The 17,875-nt window shown below is 40.1% G+C and overlaps 1 protein-coding gene across 3 annotated transcripts in view; it reads left to right on the top strand.

The window, feature by feature from the left end:
- The window catches only part of KCNIP4 (potassium voltage-gated channel interacting protein 4), a 612,263-nt gene extending 610,826 nt beyond the window's left edge, over positions 1 to 1,437 (top strand). For 2 of the 3 annotated variants that reach the window (XM_063459894.1, XM_063459892.1), the window contains exon 8: positions 1,252 to 1,437. In XM_063459894.1, coding sequence (XP_063315964.1) covers positions 1,252 to 1,299 — 48 coding nt within the window. In that variant the 3' untranslated portion in view covers positions 1,300 to 1,437. The remainder of the gene's footprint in view (positions 1 to 1,251) is intronic. The other variant, XM_063459893.1, reaches the window with a different exon arrangement.
- The last annotated feature ends 16,438 nt before the right edge of the window (positions 1,438 to 17,875 follow it).

The following is a 17,875-nucleotide window of genomic DNA, read 5'->3' as shown; positions in this document are numbered from 1 at the left end:
TTTCACGCACCTCACAAACATACCCCTGCATTCACACACACATACTCCACACAAATATACCCAGCATTCATTTACAAACATATCCCTGCATTCACACACACATACTCCACACAAATATACCCAGCATTCATTTACAAACATACCCCTGCATTCACACACACATACTCCACACAAATATACCCAGCATTCATTTACAAATACACCCCTGTATTCACACACACATACTCCACAGAAATACATTCCTGCATTAACACACTCCACACAAACATACTCCTGCATTCAAACACAGACATCACACACAAACATACCCCTGCATTCACAGACAGTATAGACAAATATTACCCTCAGTTTATAAATACACTTTATATTATGTTATTATATTATATTATGTAGATCATCTGCATTCAAAGACACACAGACAGATCAAACCGTGAACATGAAATGTAATAGAGCCAAATTGCTAATCATGTGAGTTTTGAGGTGGCAAGTAAGTTTTAGGTCAGGCTAGTAGCTCATGAATTGAAATTTTAACCCCGTCCTTTAGCATATCAGACCTATCCCACCCACAAGAGCAGTTCAGGTTCACTCTGCATGACAGTTTTAGCTTTTTTTGAGGAAATACACAATAAAATGTGGATTAATGTTTTATAGGATTTGGTGAACTCCTATGTTTTCCAGTTTCAGACATTAAGTACAGTATTTTTGTCTTATTCACTCTTCTTTCTGTTATATTCACTAGTGGATATCATGATTTTGCTTTCTATTAGCTTTCTTTGAGCCTCATCAGTGAGGTGTAGTTGATAACTCATTATGCACAGAGAGCAAAGGGTCCACACCTGCATTATCTTTTTAACTTGAGAGACTATAAGCAAACACATTGAAGCGACAACAGAACAAAACAGAATATGAGAGCTCTGAGAACAGGCAAATCATTAACAATGTTATTGCCTATGTAGAATTCACATAATAACCTACACTTGGACTGACTTTTAGATTAATATTGTTTGTCCATTCTCTATGCAAAAACACACACTTTTAGTTATATTTTTTCCTAATAAAGGCTTCAAGTGTTTTGTCTCATATCTTTAGTTCTTTAAATGTATTAGACTCTACCACCCCTCCTTCTATAAAAAAACGAATACTTCCTGGCAATATTGTGAATTATCCCTTTCTTCAGTCCTCAACTGATTATTTTTTTACGCAAATCTGGATTCTGAAAGACTTATTGCACCCCTTTTTTTTCTATTACAGGATGAAAATATAATGTGCTCCATGCAACTGTTTGAAAACGTGATTTAGCACATGAACGATGTGAAGAACAGGCCTTTTATCTATTTTTGACAAAGATTCGGAGCTGTAATTTTCATCTTACCATAAATAGACTGTTCAGCTTTATACAAAATCATATATTATGCAAAACAGCTTTTTGTTTCTTGCTTTTTTTTTTTAAAAAACATGCCTTCCCAAAAGCACTTTTCATGACAGAGTGGTGTTATTAATATTTATGCATACAATATTTAGTAATGTCAAAGCCTTGTATTTTTTTATTTTTTTTATTTAATCATTGTTTTATTTAAATATATATTTTTTTTTATGGGAGGCTAAAATCCATTTGATAGAAGCCTGTGTTATTTATGCTCATTGTTACCAACAGTTCCGCTTATTTATTTAGCAAGTTATTATATTTATTATTTAATTTAGATTTACAAATATTGATGAATATTTATTATCTGTTTTATTCTGTTATAATTAAATATATCTGCCCGATTTAGGGGGGGGGGAGGAGCAGTTTTAACAGTATTAAGAGAAAGAACAAGATATTATAACACTGTGGTAAACAAAAGCTTTAGTTTGGCTGACAATCTACATGTAAATGTTCCATTATTGAAGGATGTGATATTGAAATGCGTTCCACTATTGCAAAAACAAGCATAGAGAACCTCTACTTCTCTTTGTTTAGCTGACAGAGCATTATGGGAGATATAGTCCACAGTATCTCAGCTCGCAGAGGTTATATATACACCTGTTCACAGCCACTCACCTTGTTAATTAGCTGAATAGCACTGTTTAAATGTATGATTTACCAAAGGATATGATGGAGATGAAGAACTGCATTTGTTACTTCTTAATATTTAGTTTTTTCTTGGAAAGTAACAGTCACCTGAAGATTTCTTTCCATAAATTTAAAAAAATAATCCTAATAGATTAATATTTTTATTACAAGCAAGCTACAGTACGTTTTTAGCTGTGATTATCATGAAAATATGTCAGTGTTTCGGTGTTGAGGTGGCCATCTTACAGGTACATCACAATTTTGAACCCTCAGGGAAAATGGCTGATAAAAACATGGCTGAAAAGAGCATGTGTTGACAGCAGCCTATTAAGCGGTGTGATTTGCAGAGAAATATTAATCCACGAACTCTTTCTGACGATGCTCTGTGCCCAAAATACCCAAGATTAGATGGAAACGTTTTACTTTTTTAATATAAAACAGCTGAGCATATTGAAAAATGATCAACACAAGGTTTAAATAGCTTTCGCAATGCATTTCTGATTAATTTAAAGCACCCCTGTAACCACAATAAAATGTATGAATATTTCATGACAGGTATATGCTTGATAAAATACTTGTATTGACAGTGTTGGAATGTCAACAGAGTATAAAATATAAGAAAAAGTAGTTATTACTTTGTCACGCAGTCACAAGGCCGGCCCGTGCATTGGTCCCAGTGGGGCAATGGCTCCAGGCGGCACTTTGCAGCTCCTGTAGCTTTAAGAAATCAGCTGGGCCGCCTATTTACTTATATCTAAGGTCCCCTCTCAGCACTTTACTGTGTTTCCACTCCTGAGCAGCAAGCCCATTGAGCTGTCAATGCAGACAGCCTGAACACAGGAAGCATGACCTGGCAATCAGGCACAGCGGAGCAGCCCACGCAGGGCTTTCAAAGTTGTGCTTCCTGTGTGTGAAAGCCTGTCTGTCAGGGAGAGGGGTGAGCAGGGAGGCAGTAACAGAGCTGCTGGCAGAGAGAGGGGAAGAGCTTCCCTGCTTTTATTTTAATTCATCTTTCACTGTGATTCCCCCTTCTGCTGGATGGAAGCTGGAAGTTTCAGCCAGGAGTGAGCACAGGTCATGTCAAGGAGCAAGGTGGGCTCAGTGGGCAGTAGCACCTAGGTATTTCATGTTCATTTTACTGATTCATAGGGTGTGTATGTCTAAATGTGTAAGTGTGTGTGTGTGTGTAATTGTCTGTGTGTGTTTATGTTTGAGGGTGTAATTGTCTGTGTGTGTGTGTGTGTATGTTTGAGGTTGTAATTGTCTGTGTGTGTGTGTAAGGGTGTAATTGTCTATATATGTGTGTGTGTGTGTGTGTGTGTGTGTTGGAGGGTGTCATTGTGTGTGTGTGTTGAGGGTGTTTTTGTCAGTGAGCCTGTGAGGGTGTAACAGTGAGTGTGTAACTGTGAGTGTGCTTGGTGTGTATTATTAAAGATATTATATGTGTTTCTGAGTATAATTGTGTGTGTGAGTGATATGTGCCAAATACACATACTTTTACAATCACGTTCCCAACTTTCCATGCACAGACCTTTGCACTCACATATACACCTCTGGCAACGCTCCACACGGCACGCAGTCAGGTGTATTTTGTATTTGTGCTGCCCTAGTCACGACTAAATTCGGGCAACCCAAAAATCTAAATTTGCTCCCCCAATTCGTGTCAAGGTCATTTTTCTGACTGACAGACACATGCCCTCATTGATACATGCTCTGATATACACTCACTGACAGATACACAGTCATTGGCACACACTGTTTAACCAACACACACATTTCATCCTTGGACCCAGGTAGCATAATGTCTTGGGCTGGCCCTGCGCAGTCAAGCCTGAGGCGATTCCACTATCAAGTTTTCTCAGTGTCACTGCTGTTGGTAGCAATGACTATGGGAATTATCTTCCTGGGTGTTGCCCTTGATCGGGGTGCTCAATAGGTAGATCTCAGATGTAGAACTACAACTCCTAAGATGCTGTGGATGCCTCTACAAATGCATTTAGAAGGACAAAGAATCATTGGAGCTGTAGTTTTAATAAATCTGTGGATCTACCTTTTGGGCACCCCTATTGTCTATAAAGGAACCTGTGGGCCTCAGTTAAATAGTGCCACACACCCAGTGAAGGTTACCTTCAGGGGTCCTCACAAATTATGCATAGAACCACAAAAGTGACAGATGCTGAGTCAAGTCTCTTTTGTATGAAAAGATAGCTATCTAAATATATATATTCTAAAGTATCACAATTAAAGGACCACTATAGGCACCCAGACGACTTCAGCTTAATGAAGTGGTCTGGGTGCCAGGTCCCCCTAATTTTAACCTTGCAGCTGAAAAACTGCTATGTTTGCATTGAGGGTTAATCCAGCCTCTAGTGGCTGTCTCCCTGACAGCCACTAGAGGCCATTTCCGCGATTGAGTAATGCTTTCCTATGGGCGGTTTGAATGCATGCGGGGCTGTGGCCGAGCATTGGGAGCTGACGTCGGCAGGGGGAGGAGAGGTCACCAGCGCCAAGGTAGCCCGGCGCTGGATTAAGGTAAGTGGCTGAAAGGGTTTTAACCCCTTCAGCTCAGTGGGAGGGGGGCGACCTAATATCCCTATAGTGTCAGGAAAACAAGTTTGTTTTCCTGACACTATAGTGCTCCTTTAAGAGGGACATATATCAAGGCAAAACAGGTGCAATTTTAAATGCAAAGTGCTAAATGTTGAGAGACAGGCATTCTATTGGTTTCCACAGTGATTACTCCAAATGTATCTCTTTGCCCCTAATAGCACCTGTTTTTGCATAGAAAATCTCAACCTAGAGCTCACAATTAGGCAGAAATGTGGCCAACCATAGATGCATTTACATCCAAACTTGAGGATTAGCAAACACAATGAATAAGTGTCATAGTAAGATTCGCTTCTTATACTATGAAATTAGTCTTGACTAGAGAAACAATTTACATAGTTATCAGATATTTTGCAGCACAACTTTACAAAATAATAATAATAAATACTTCTTAAAGAAAAAGGAGATACCATAATTTATGTAACCATCAAACCTCTTTGTTAACTGATGCCCTAATGACATACATATATAAGCAAAAACAAAGAAAAACAAAAAAATATATTTGATCATTGTGCGTAATCTAGCAATCTCCACACGGAGAAAAAAAAAGCCTTAATAATTAGAATAAAACCTAATTAACATATACTGTGTCCTTATAATCAAGTGTTACTTTGATAACCCTGGGGTTTGGAATATATATAATTTATACATCATTAAAAACAGATTTACTCAGTAATTGACTTCACTTTTAGAATCACATTTACAGTCAGCATTCATATTTCTAGGAATTATCTCCTAGCAATATGAACCATGAATCAATAAACTCATAAAGATACCTTGATTCCTACGGATAACGATTTCATCGATGTTTGATGCAGATGGCTATACTTTACTTTTATCACATTTAGTAGATGTCTGTGTGTGTGTGTGTATATATATATATATATATATATATATATATATGACACAGCTAAATATCAGATAGGATATTATGGAAATAAAATCCTGAAGATATAGCCTGGAAAGGTCATGTTTCTTCTGCTCTTTAATGCAAATTATGCAGATAAGCAGAAATACTGTTCCATTGCGATTCTCTTGCAGCGGCTTACTGTTTTATTACTCACCTTTGAATATCCTTGCATGGGTTTCAATCTGAATGAATCAATGTTGGGCTAAAGACTTGAGCAGCTTTGGTCTCTGCACTTGTCAGCATGATTCCAACTTAAAAACTTTCAAAGAGCCTACAGCTACATGTTATTAATATGTTGTCAAAATTCTAAAATCTTGTCCCAGATTCTATTTGGTTCATTCGGATTCTAGTACGTCCATGCACACAAAAAGCTCCTGCAAACACTGATTTATTGCCAAAGGATACACAGAAATCTGAAAATGTAAACGCTATCTGTACTCATTTGAATACTGTGAATTGTATAAACAGTAGCTATCTTTTACAGCTTCAGAGAGCACGTAACTGAAACATTTAACAGAACCACAGGTATAAATAGTCCTATAAAAATACAAATTAATTCTTGTCCATCCAGTGGTCTGCCGTAAGTTGGATGGCAAAGTATCTTATTAGAACAGAGATGAAGAGCAAAAATGTATGTATTTTCTTAGTTATATAACTTGTATATGAAAAATAATGATAGGAAAGTATTTAAGCCCAATGTATCTAAGGGTACATTTTCATTTTAAATACTAGACTGCAATTCCAATGTTTTTGCATGTTTAAAGCATATTTTATTAATCAGCATGATTTGATTTAAGAAACATGCCTGTCATGATGTTAAACTCTATATTGCATATATTGACATCACTCAAAATGTGAGCTAATCTTATTACACTATGTTGTAGGAATATGCTCCCCTTTACGTGTTATGGACCCACCTCTCTATACGCACAGATAGTTTACTGCCTCAGTGCAGGCATTGCTGTCCCATATTAATTCTGAAGTTAATTTGAACTTGTGAGCGCCCATACCATTTGGAGTTTGGATAGTAACAACTTAGAGAAGTGGTTCCCAAACCAGTCCTCATGGCCCACCAACAGTCTGGGTTTTGTCAGTATCTCCGTTGGAATAAAAAAGGGAAATCAACAAATCCTGGCTGTTGGTGGGCCATGAGGACTGGTTTGGGAACCACTGACTTAGAGCATGCAGGGGTATGAAACATTCGGCACTCCAGATGTTGTGGACTACATCTACCATTAAAGTCTTACAGCCATAAGGCTGGCAAAAGTATCAGGGGAGGTGTAGTCCACAACATCTGGCGTGCCAAAGGTTGCCAACCCCTGCTTCAGAGAAAACTAGAGGTCCCATCAAAGTACCAACAAAAAGCTGTTCTGAGAGCCAGCTGTCCACATGGAATGAGTGAACTAATTGTGCCGAAACACTTTTGAAACAGTGTAAAATTATATAAAGTGCTAGTGCAACAAATACAAGATTAAAAAGGCTTTTGGAAAATCTGAGATTTTCATATGTCCATTGCACAGCATGAGCACATTATATTATATATATATATATATATATATATATATATATATATATATAAATAAATACTACCCAAAGATTTTCTTTATGTTTCTGTCTTTATTGTTAACGTGTTAAATAACACACTGAACACGGTAAGTATTCACTTTGTCCACTTCATTTAAAAATCTGATCCATACTGAAAACCTGCAGATCCAGCAGGAACAAACATCTAAATTATGGTGGTTACCAAGGCATCACCTAGCTTTTCTTACCCATACAAAATGACATTACTTTGGCCTCCACTGATCTCTGCCCCAAGACTAATAGAACAAGCAAGTTTATGACCTTGTATATGTTAATGATTATAACACCTTAGTACCATGACGGTCACTGTGATTAAACCCCACTAAATAGAGTTAACATTATTGTCTTAGAATAAAGAACCACAATTCACTAGAGAAATGTATGATATATATATATATATATATATATATATATATATATAGTGAATGATGAGAATAAGAGCCATGTAAAGATTTGATTTGAGACAATAATCAAATCTTGAAGAAGCTACATTCTTATTGTAATTAAGCAACTTCTCTATAAAATGGGGACATATTTTGACAAATTTCCTTGACCGCCACTATTACACCTACCCTTCCATTGCTCCAGGTGCCACTCAGTCTGCTGACGTGTCTGGAAATCAAAATAGCTCCATGGTAGATGCCTCTGATTATTGCACACATATGCCAAATTAGCTATACCTACAAACACCCAGGGAAGAAATGACCACAGTGTGGTGGGTAAACATCTGGCAAAGTAACCTAGATATAACTGGCAATAGACTGTAGCATAAAATTTGTACAATGAGTAATATATATGTCAATACAATAACTGATGCTAATATGGATTGGGCGTATAGTGCGTGAATTGGTGTCTGGACAACGCCAAATACCACACATCACTTGCCCTAAAAAAAAAATCCATGGAACACTTTTTTTTAGGGTAAAAACCAGCAAAACAAATTTCAATTATTCAGGTTTGTTAATTCCAGATGTATAAAGCATAAAATCAAGTTTAAGTGTTAATTAAAACAAAACACCAAGAATAGAGCAACAGCAAGCCAAACTAATACTGTAGAATTAGTTCTTCAATAGAATGACAGCTGACAAAGCCTCTTGGGAGTTGTAGTTTTACAAAACTTAATGTTTAAAGCAAATAACCATGACTTTCAAAAAATCTTTACATGACTCAAATGACCCATAACTACATATTCTGCAGAAATAACATCAATAACTAGAGTCACAAATTATGGATGATTACTTAGGAGTAAGGGAGAGCAAGTATCAAAGAGCCTGAGCCCAGGAATCAAGAGGTTTAGACATTTTGAAGAAGTACTGTATGGAAATTAACATGTCATTTTCATATACATTTTATAAAGTGTGTATTCACCACAGGTTGATATTGTGAATTTGTAATCAAGTGGATACCAATTCGATTACAATCAAGCAATTTTTCAGTTTTGGAACAGGTAGTTCCCAGTGTATATGTTTTAAGTTGTATATGAAGCTAGATGCTGGCAGCATGTTACAATGATATTAATGTAAATATTTTCTATTTCACTACAGATTACCAGTTCAATACGTTGGCCATGTTGTTAACAAGTTAACATTCTTTCCTTTGTAGCAGTGCTCCTCAACCCTCTCCTCAAGGCACACCTAACAGCCCAGGATTTAGGGGTTACCCATGTGTGTCTAAGGTGTTTAGAAAAAGAAAGAAAAAACCTTAGTCTAAGGCAGTGGTACCCAACCCAGTCCTCAAGTACCCCCTAACAGTCCAGGCTTTAAGGATTACTCAATTGTGTCTAAGGTATTTTTGGAAAAACAAAACAAAAAACACTTTAGGGTAATCCCTAAATCCTGTACTGTTAGGGGGTACTTGAGGACTGGGTTGGGAACCTCTGGTCTAAGGTGTTTTTGTTTTGTTTTTTAATCCCTAAATCCTGCACTGTTAGGTGCGCTTTGAAGAGAGGGTTGAGGAGCACTGCTTTACAGAGTCAAGTCATTATGAAATTATCAGACCTTCTCAAAGAGATTTTTATACATCAATTCCAAATTACTTTCCTATAAACGTAAATGGTAACAATAGCATGACTGTTAGAAATGGGATACTTTATAATTATTACGGATAATTTATTAAATTAGCACAGTGTACAGAGAATACAAAATCGTTCTGAATGATGTTCGTAGAATAACAGTGTATATTAATTGCATTTGGAATAGCCATTTCGCAAATTACAAAAGTAACAAATTAGTAAAAGGCATTTTTTTTAGGTTACGACAGTCTGAAATGGTATAATAGGTTCTGACAGGTCTAAAACTTCAATATTATGAACAATATCTGTTCCGCCCACAGAAATTAATGTTCATATTGAAAATAATATGATGAACATCAGCCAATGTTCTGGTGTGTGTATGTACTGTAAGCCATAGCAGCTGATTACAATAAAAATATCTTTCCTATGTTCTGATTTACGTGTTCTTTGGTGCATTCCTCTAGATACGGCAAATGATTGAGAAGGAAGATAAATGATTTTTTTTCCCCCAATACATTTTGATTTAATTACAAAGGCATTTTAAGTACAAAAAAAGATACAAAAAGATACCCTAAAATATATATTAGGCTCACACTGTGATCAATATTGTAGAAATGTATTACTTGGATTAAGGTGTACAGGGATTGTTTAAGAGATATTTTAATATTGTGAGACTTTCATTTGATCTTCGAAAACACAAATAGTTATTTATCAAAAGGGAGTATTCTCAGTGTATTTAACATTTAAGGTCAAAATAGGCAACATGAATAAAAACTCTAAGTTAGATATGCTTTCAGTTCAGCTAATCTGGCCTTCAAATTGATTTCATACTGAATCCACCTTGAATTCCCTGTTTAGTAAAGAACCTTGTTCGTGGAGCTATTTCACGGTCAGATCTCAATTATTGCAAAAAAAAAAAATCTAAAAAAAAATAATCTAAGAGGCTTTTGACAGGTCAGGTGAGAACACAATGAAGGCAGCCCCTATGAAAGGGTGACTCCCCAATCCTTAAAATACAAATACAACAAAAGTACATATAGAAGATCCTACATGCAGTAGAGGGTACCACAACACTAGTTTCAATAAATTCCACAGTTACAACTCTGGTAGGAGGATTTCACTTACGGAAAGATCCACTGGAATGAGATATTCTCATAGATAAAAGTAGATAAGAAAGGTAATCATAGTGAAGAAGATAAATGTAATCAGAAACGAATACAACAGTTGAAAACAGTCACAAAATAAATAGCATTATACACTGAGAAATGTGCAAATAAAGCATTGTCACTGGGGGCTCAATCCCACCACTTCGGATGGAGGACTACCGTATCTTTTACAGCCAGAGTTCAAAGTCCCAATGTGTATGCCTGGTTTCACTCAAACAGCTGGCCATCTTGTGGAAATCTTAGCTCAAAGCATTTTGTCCTATTCACTCAGACTGCAGTGTGCTTTTTTTCCTCTTTTTGATATATTTTGGCTTAACTATCTCAATCTCGCTAATTCTATCTATATCTATTTTTTTTTTAAATCTAATTCTATATCCCGCCTTCTATGTCTAGCTATCACATTCTATCTATTTCTATATCCATCCTTCTATATCTATTTCTATCTATATTTATCTATTCTTCTATATTGATCCTTCTATATCTATCCAATTCTATCTATATTTATTTGTAATGATCTATCTCTATCTACATATTTATCTCTATTTCTACAAATATCTATTTCTCATTTCCATCTCTAGATATGTATCATTATAAGGTAGTCTGATAGATCTTATGTTACATGCTCTGAGAAAAGTGTGCTCTGTTCAGAGCCAAGGGAAGCAGGGACAAAGGTGAAAGGAAGGGATAGTGGAAGAGACAGTGGGAGGAAATTAAAACGTAATTGGTGGACCGTGGGCATGAGGGAGGATGCATTCCAAGTAAGGGACGGAGAGAGGGCTTGGAGATTCCAGCACCAAAAGTATGCACGATAACGGTGTGTGCAGATCAAAAGTCTTTATATTGCAAGCGGGCTGTCAATGCTTATTACGTCTGTGGCCAGTGCGTGCTGATGGCAGACTGTTTTTATGCACAGATTTGACATTAGGCAGCCTGGAACAGAGTTTTGGGCTGCCCAAGTCAAGTGTGTATGGTGTGCAATTAGCCGGGCACAAAATCGCTGATTTCTCTGTATGTACAGCATTTGAAGCTGAAGGCTGCACATAGAGACTGCTTGCTCCATGACCTTTTAAGGTCTGTTAAGGTACAAGTTCGATTCTTTGTGTATTTGTGATTTTTTAATTTAGTTACATATTTATACTTTAACTGTTTTAGTTTCGTTAGTAAAATAAATATTGCAGAGTGGGAAAATACAGGTTTATGAAAGATGGGAAAAAAAAAAGAGAAATTGAACTACAATAAAATACTGCCAGTAAGAAGCATTGTGTGAAGTAGATTATTTAGTGACAAAACAATGAAAAGACCAGCAGATGATTTGTATGCACCTAATTCTGGCTGACAGATTAGGTGCTCTTTTCACATCCCTAAAATTTCTAGAAAATAGACAGCACCAGTAATAGAGTAACACAATTTCTCAATTGTACTGACCCTAATCCTACATGAATGCTAACAAGTTTGCACAGTTTAGCAGATTGTCAAATAAGGCATGTCATTACAGTGATTGGCTCCTAGGGTATGTTAGCTGTCACTAAGTGTATTGGCACCCGTTGGAAAGGAGGTTGAAGAAAGGTAAAAAATAAAATAAAAATAAGTAGATTGACATAGATACATTATAACAATACTGCACAGTGTACGAAACAAAACCGCTTGCATCTGCTAATAATTAACATGTTTGCATTTACACAACTCAATGGCAAAATATAAAAATACATTTGGATATACTGTTTTAAGCACAAAACTTTGAATTTCTATTTGATATTAAACAAGACATTTCCAAATTTGTTGAACAGCAAGCTTTAGCACTCAAAGGATCTAATTTAATTGTATAAATGATTATTAAAATATGGATTGCATGTATTACAGATCTAACATACATTACAAACAAATATACTATAGATGGTAAAATGCTTTCAACAATTAAAAGTAATTATCATAAGCAGAGAGTTTTTCAAACAGGCTCGCTTTAATCCTATAGTGAAAAGGACCAAAAAAAAAATCAAATTTAATCGAACCAGCAGTTAGTGCTCTCCTAGTGAGTTACTATTATTATCGTATTATCAAGTAAGCTACATTGGTAAATTACTTAGAAGTGCCAATTGCTTTATAAAAGTGACATTAGCGATGCTGACATTGAAAATTTGCTAATTTTATTTTGAAAGTTTTGTGGTATTTATTTTTAACATCTTTTGGACAAAACAGAACACAAATACTGGAATTATGTTCACCCAGAGGAGAATACATTTAAAGGATGATAATTAGAGATGTCGCAAACATAACATTTTCCGTTCGCGAAAGGCGAACGCGAATTTCCGCAAATGTTCGCGAACGGGCGAACCGCCATAGACTTCAATAGGCAGGCGAATTTTAAAACCCACAGGGACTCTTTCTGGCCACAGTAGTGATGGAAAAGTTGTTTCAAGGGGACTAACACCTGGACTGTGGCATGCATTGAAGGTCTCTTCCTCCACCCAGCAACGTACAACACCAAGGGTCCTCAAAAGGTGACAACAAGCCCCCTGGGACGCCTGCTGTGTTTGGTCTTCCACCTCCTTAACCCCTTAAGGACCAAACTTCTGGAATAAAAGGGAATCTTGACATGCCACACATGTCATGTGTCCTTAAGGGGCTAAAGCCACCTTCCTCCTCTGACTCCTCTCTCTGCGCTGCATCTCTCTGCGTTATTATAAGGTGTGTTAAGTAGTACTATTCCTATCAGTTTAATCCCTGTTACGTCCCCTATCAGGGGACGTGTATATGGCATCGATTTTAGGAACCGGGAGATGGAAAAAGATGCTTGGTCGGTCCTCCTACTTCAAATTTGGGGCACTGTGCGTGCAATCTAATGTGCCATCAGATAGGAGTGGTGTGGTCCAGCACGCAGAAACTATGTAAACATATACATAGGCAAGAAAAGGAAAATAAAAGGACAGAGCATAAACCGGACCTTAGAATGGCGGGACTAATACGCTAGAGACAGAGAATGGTCAAAGGGAAAGCCGAGGTCAAGGAAGCCAGAATATACACAATACTGTTTACACAAGCCAAGTCAGGGAAACCAGAATTCAGAATAACCAGGGAAAAGCCAAGATCAGGATACCAGGAAATCAGATTCACAATGATAAAGCACTCTCAGGAAACCAGGAACAGGAAACCATGACAGGGCAAGGTACGCGCACGTCAGAATAAACTTCGGGGGCGGAGCTCTGTATAGGCGCGACCACGTGGTCAGTGCCATTTTGGATCTGGGAGCAACGGCCGGAGGATGCGGGGAAGCGGCTGTCGGCTCGCCCACGAGCAGGTAAGCTCGTGCTGTCGGCGAGGCTGTGCCGGTCGGGCAGCCACGACACCCTGTTACGCCCCCCTCATCAGGCCTTTTTTAGTCGAATGTATCGCCCACTGTCAGTCCCTTCGGGATCCATCCCTCATTCATCTTAATAAAGGTGAGATAATCTAGACTTTTTTGACCTAGGCGACTTCTCTTCTCAGTGACATTACCTCCTGCTGCACTGAAGGTCCTTTCTGACAGGACACTTGAAGCGGGGCAGGCCAGAAGTTCTATCGCAAATTGGGATAGCTCAGGCCACAGGTCAAGCCTGCACACCCAGTAGTCAAGGGGTTCATCGCTCCTCAGAGTGTTGATATCTGCAGTTAAGGCGAGGTAGTCTTCTACCTGTCGGTCGAGACGTTCTCTGAGGGTGGACCCCGAAGGGCTGTGGCGATGCGTAGGACTTAAAAAGCTCCGCATGTCCTCCATTAACAACACGTCTGTAAAGCGTCCTGTCCTTGCCGGCGTGGTCGTGGGAGGAGGAGGATTACTTTCACCTCTTCCTCTGTTAGATTCCCGTTGTGCTGTGACATCACCCTTATACGCTGTGTAAAGCATACTTTTTAATTTATTTTGGAACTGCTGCATCCTTTCCGACTTGTTGTAATTCGGTAACATTTCAGGCACTTTCTGCTTATACCTGGGGTCTAGCAGCGTGGACACCCAGTACAGGTCGTTCTCCTTCAGCCTTTTTATACGAGGGTCCCTCAACAGGCACGACAGCATGAAAGACCCCATTTGCACAAGGTTGGATGCCGAGCTACTCATTTCCCGCTCCTCCTCCTCAGTGATCTCAATGAAGGTATGTTCTTCCACCCAGCCACGTACAACACCACGGGTACCAGATAGGTGACAACGAGCACCCTGGGATGCCTGTTGTGGTTGGTCTTCCTCCTCCTCCTCAAAGCCACATTCCTCCTCTGACTCCTCTTCCTCACAATCCTCTTCCAGCGTTGCCGCAGGTCCAGCAAGCGATGCTGATAAGGCTGTTTCTGGTGGTGATGGTGACCACAACTCTTCCTCTTCCTCTTCACGCTCATCTACGGCCTGATCCAGCACTCTTCGCAGGGCACGCTCCAGGAAGAAAACAAATGGTATGATGTCGCTGATGGTGCCCTCGGTGCGACTGACTAGGTTTGTCACCTCCTCAAAAGGACGCATGAGCCTACAGGCATTGCGCATGAGCGTCCAGTAACGTGGCAAAAACATTTCCAGCTCCGCAGAGGCTGTCCTAGCACCCCGGTCATACAAATATTCATTAACGGCTTTTTCTTGTTGGAGCAGGCGGTCGAACATTAGGAGTGTTGAATTCCAACGTGTCGGGCTGTCGCAAATCAAGCGCCTCACTGGCATGTTGTTTCGAAGCTGGATATCTGAAAAGTGCACCATAGCCGTGTAGGAACGCCTGAAATGGCCACACACCTTCCTGGCCTGCTTCAGGACGTCCTGTAAGCCTGGGTACTTATGCACAAAGCGTTGTACGATCAGATTACACACATGTGCCATGCACGGCACATGTGTCAACTTGCCCAAATTCAATGCCGCCAACAAATTTCTTCCGTTGTCACAAACCACTTTGCCGATCTCCAGTTGGTGCGGAGTCAGCCACTGATCCACCTGTGCGTTCAGGGCGGACAGGAGTGCTGGTCCAGTGTGACTCTCTGCTTTCAGGCAAGTCAACCCCAAGACGGCGTGACACTGCCGTATCCGGGATGTGGAATAGTACCTGGGGAGCTGGGGGGGTGCCGTTGATGTGGAGCAAGACGCAGCAGCAGAAGAGGACTCAGCCGAGGAGGTTATGGAAGAGAATGGAGTAGGAGGAGTAGAGGAGGTGGCAGCAGGCCTGCCAGCAAGTCGTGGCGGTGTCACCAACTCCTCTGCAGAACCACGCATTCCATGCTTGGCAGCCGTCAGCAGGTTTACCCAATGCGCAGTGTAGGTGATATACCTGCCCTGACCATGCTTTGCAGACCAGGTATCAGTGGTCAGATGGACCCTTGCCCCAACACTGTGTGCCAGACATGCCATTACTTCCTTTTGCACAATCGAGTACAGGTTGGGGATTGCCTTTTGTGCAAAGAAATTTCGGCTGGGTACCTTCCACTGCGGTGTCCCAATAGCTACAAATTTTTTGAACGCCTCAGACTCCACCAGCTTGTATGGTAAAAGCTGGCGGGCTAAGAGTTCAGACAAGCCAGCTGTCAGATTCAGGGCAAGGGGGTGACTTTGTGACATTGGCTTCTTATGCTCAAACATGTCCTTGACAGACACCTGACTGTGGGCAGATGAGCAGGAACTGCTCAAGGCGAGAGATGGAGTGACGGACGGTTGAGAGGGGGCAAGGAGGACAGCAGTGGTTGACGTGGCTGAAGATGCTGGACCAGGAGGAGGATGGCGGCTTTGAGTTTGTGTGCTGCTTGTACTCATGTGTTGCTCCCATAGGCGTTTGTGATGTGCGATCATGTGCCTTCGCAAAGCAGTTGTACCTACGTGGGTGTTGGACTTCCCACGACTCAGTTTCTTTTGGCACAGGTTGCAAATGGCATCGCTGTTGTCAGAGGCAGACACACAAAAAAAATGCCACACTGCTGAGCTCTGCAATGATGGCATTCTGGTGGTGGCAACAGCATGAGTTGATTGGCGTGCTGTCTGGCTGACCCCGGGTGCCGATGCACGCTGTCTGACTGTGCCACTAGCTCCTTGCAACGACCTCCCCCTGCTTCCAACTCGTCTCCTCCTCCTCTCTGTCTCCCCATCTGAACTTTCCCCCTGTTCTTCTTCTCTTCTAGCGGGCACCCACGTGACATCCACGGACGCATCGTCATCATCAACCGCTTCACTTGTATCTGACAACTCAGAAAAGGAAGCAGCAGCGAGTACAACATTATCATCATCACACCGTACGCCCATGTGTGTAATGCTGCCTGACTGAGACATATCCCTGTTATCTACATCCTCTGGCAATAATGGTTGCGCATAACTCATTTCTTCCAACTGATGTGTAAATAACTCCTCTGACAGATCAAGTGAAGCGGCTGTGGTGCGAGTGTTGGTGGTGGCGGCAGGCGGGCGAGTGGTAACTTGAGAGGTGCCCGAAGCTAAGCTGGAGGAGGATGGTGCGTCAAGGTTCCGAGCGGAAGCTGTAGAAGATTGGGTGTCCTGTGTTAGCCAGTCAACTATGTCCTCAGAACTTTTCGAGTTCAGGGTATGTGGCCTCTGAACACTGGGCATTATTCTAGGGCCAAAGGGAATCACAGCACCTTGACCACGACGGCCCCTGCGGGGTGGTCTGCCTCTGCCTGTCATTTTTTTTTCGATTAGTGGTACTATGCGTGCAAGCTACTGTGACAACAGATATGAGTGGCACTGTGCACTGGCAGAAGTTGGCAGAGTAGATGCTGTAGGCCTGACACACACGTTTGCAGACAACTAACTGCTATTCAATCTATTACAGTCAAAAACATTTTTTTGTTTTTTTTTTTTAAATGTACACTACTGTTACACCAGATATGAAACGCACACGCGTGAAGAAAACTGACTGCTATTATTTCACAGTCAAATTTCTAGTTTTTTTTTTTTTTAATGTACACTACTGTTACACCAGATATGAGTTGCACTTGTGTGACACTGTGCTCTGGCAGGCCCTGAAACGCACACGTTTGAAGGAAACTGACTGCTATTATTTCACAGTCAAATTTCTAGTTTTGTTTTTAATGTACACTACTGTTACATCAAATATGAGTTGCACTGGTGTGACTCTGTGCCTTGGCAGGCCCTGAAACGCACACGCGTGAAGGAAACTGACTATTATTTCACAGTCAAATTTCTAGTTTTTTTTTTAATGTACACTACTGTTACACCAGATATGAGTTGCACTGGTGTGACATTGTGCCCTGGCAGGCCCTGAAACGCACACGTGTGAAGGAAACTGACTGCTATTATTTCACAGTCAAATTTCTAGTTTTGTTTTTAATGTACACTACTGTTACACCAGATATGAGTTGCACTGGTGTGACACTGTGCCCTGGCAGGCCCTGAAACGCACACGTGTGAAGGAAACTGACTGCTATTATTTCACAGTCAAATTTCTAGTTTTTTTTTTTTAATGTACACTACTGTTACACCAGATATGAGTTGCAGTGGTGTGATACTGTGCCCTGGCAGGCCCTGAAACGCACACGTGTGAAGGAAACTGACTGCTATTATTTCACAGTCAAATTTC

Source organism: Pelobates fuscus, chromosome 6 (assembly GCF_036172605.1).
Source record: "Pelobates fuscus isolate aPelFus1 chromosome 6, aPelFus1.pri, whole genome shotgun sequence".
Classification (NCBI taxonomy): Eukaryota; Metazoa; Chordata; class Amphibia; order Anura; family Pelobatidae; genus Pelobates; species Pelobates fuscus.
The sequence above is the reverse complement of the archived record's forward strand: the minus strand, read 5'-3'. Positions and strand labels throughout refer to the sequence as shown.